The sequence below is a fragment of the Drosophila innubila genome, unplaced genomic scaffold (assembly GCF_004354385.1).
Source record: "Drosophila innubila isolate TH190305 unplaced genomic scaffold, UK_Dinn_1.0 296_U_U, whole genome shotgun sequence".
NCBI classification, from domain to species: domain Eukaryota; kingdom Metazoa; phylum Arthropoda; class Insecta; order Diptera; family Drosophilidae; genus Drosophila; species Drosophila innubila.
The window spans coordinates 1-590 of record NW_022995622.1 but is presented as its reverse complement, the minus strand read 5'-3'; the positions used below and the strand labels follow the sequence as shown (position 1 = coordinate 590).

The 590-nt window shown below is 40.0% G+C and overlaps 1 protein-coding gene across 1 annotated transcript; it reads right to left on the bottom strand.

Annotated features, from left to right (window-relative positions):
- Nucleotides 1–98: 98 nt before the first annotated feature.
- Nucleotides 99–584, bottom strand: LOC117793226 (CDK5 and ABL1 enzyme substrate 1-like). The gene is made up of 2 exons (XM_034633516.1): nucleotides 505–584; nucleotides 99–444 (listed from the first exon to the last, which is right to left on the bottom strand). Exon 2 carries the CDS (start codon nucleotides 429–431, stop codon nucleotides 99–101), a length of 333 nt encoding a protein of 110 aa, XP_034489407.1. The 5' UTR covers nucleotides 432–444; nucleotides 505–584.
- Between the last annotated feature and the right edge of the window lie 6 nt (nucleotides 585–590).

Genomic DNA, 590 nt, shown 5'->3' with positions numbered 1-590 from the left:
CATTTATGAGGCATGTGTTCTATGAATTGTGTGATAATGGGAAATTATTAATAAATGTGTATGTTTCAATAAAATAAGATGTGTATAAGAGACAGATTCTAGGATTCGTAGAGTAGTCGCTGATAATGCGGCAACACCTCATGCATTGGCACATGCAGACTAAACTCCAAGGCGACGAGGACAGCAAACTCCGAGGAGATGAGCTCCTTGCGATTCAAGCGAAACACATTCTCCGTCTTCTCAAGCAAACTCTTCAGTGCATCTCCCTTGACGTCATTCATCTTGGCACTGAGAATCAAACAGGCGCCGGCACACAGCTTACGATTGCTCTTGTTGATCAAATTGGCCAGAATTAACTTCTCAAAGTAGACATAGGCCTGTGAAATTGTCACCAGATCAATGCGAGAATCCAACTTGTTAATCCTACGCATTTCCCTTTTGATGCTGTCAATGGAAACAAAGTTAATATTTCTCAAATAAACTTCAATTGTTTAATTGAATTACCTTCTCAGTTTGCTCAAGGTAAGTTGAATGCTTGGAAACTTTTCACGAAATTTATCATTGAGCTCCTTCTTCAGATCCGATGGACG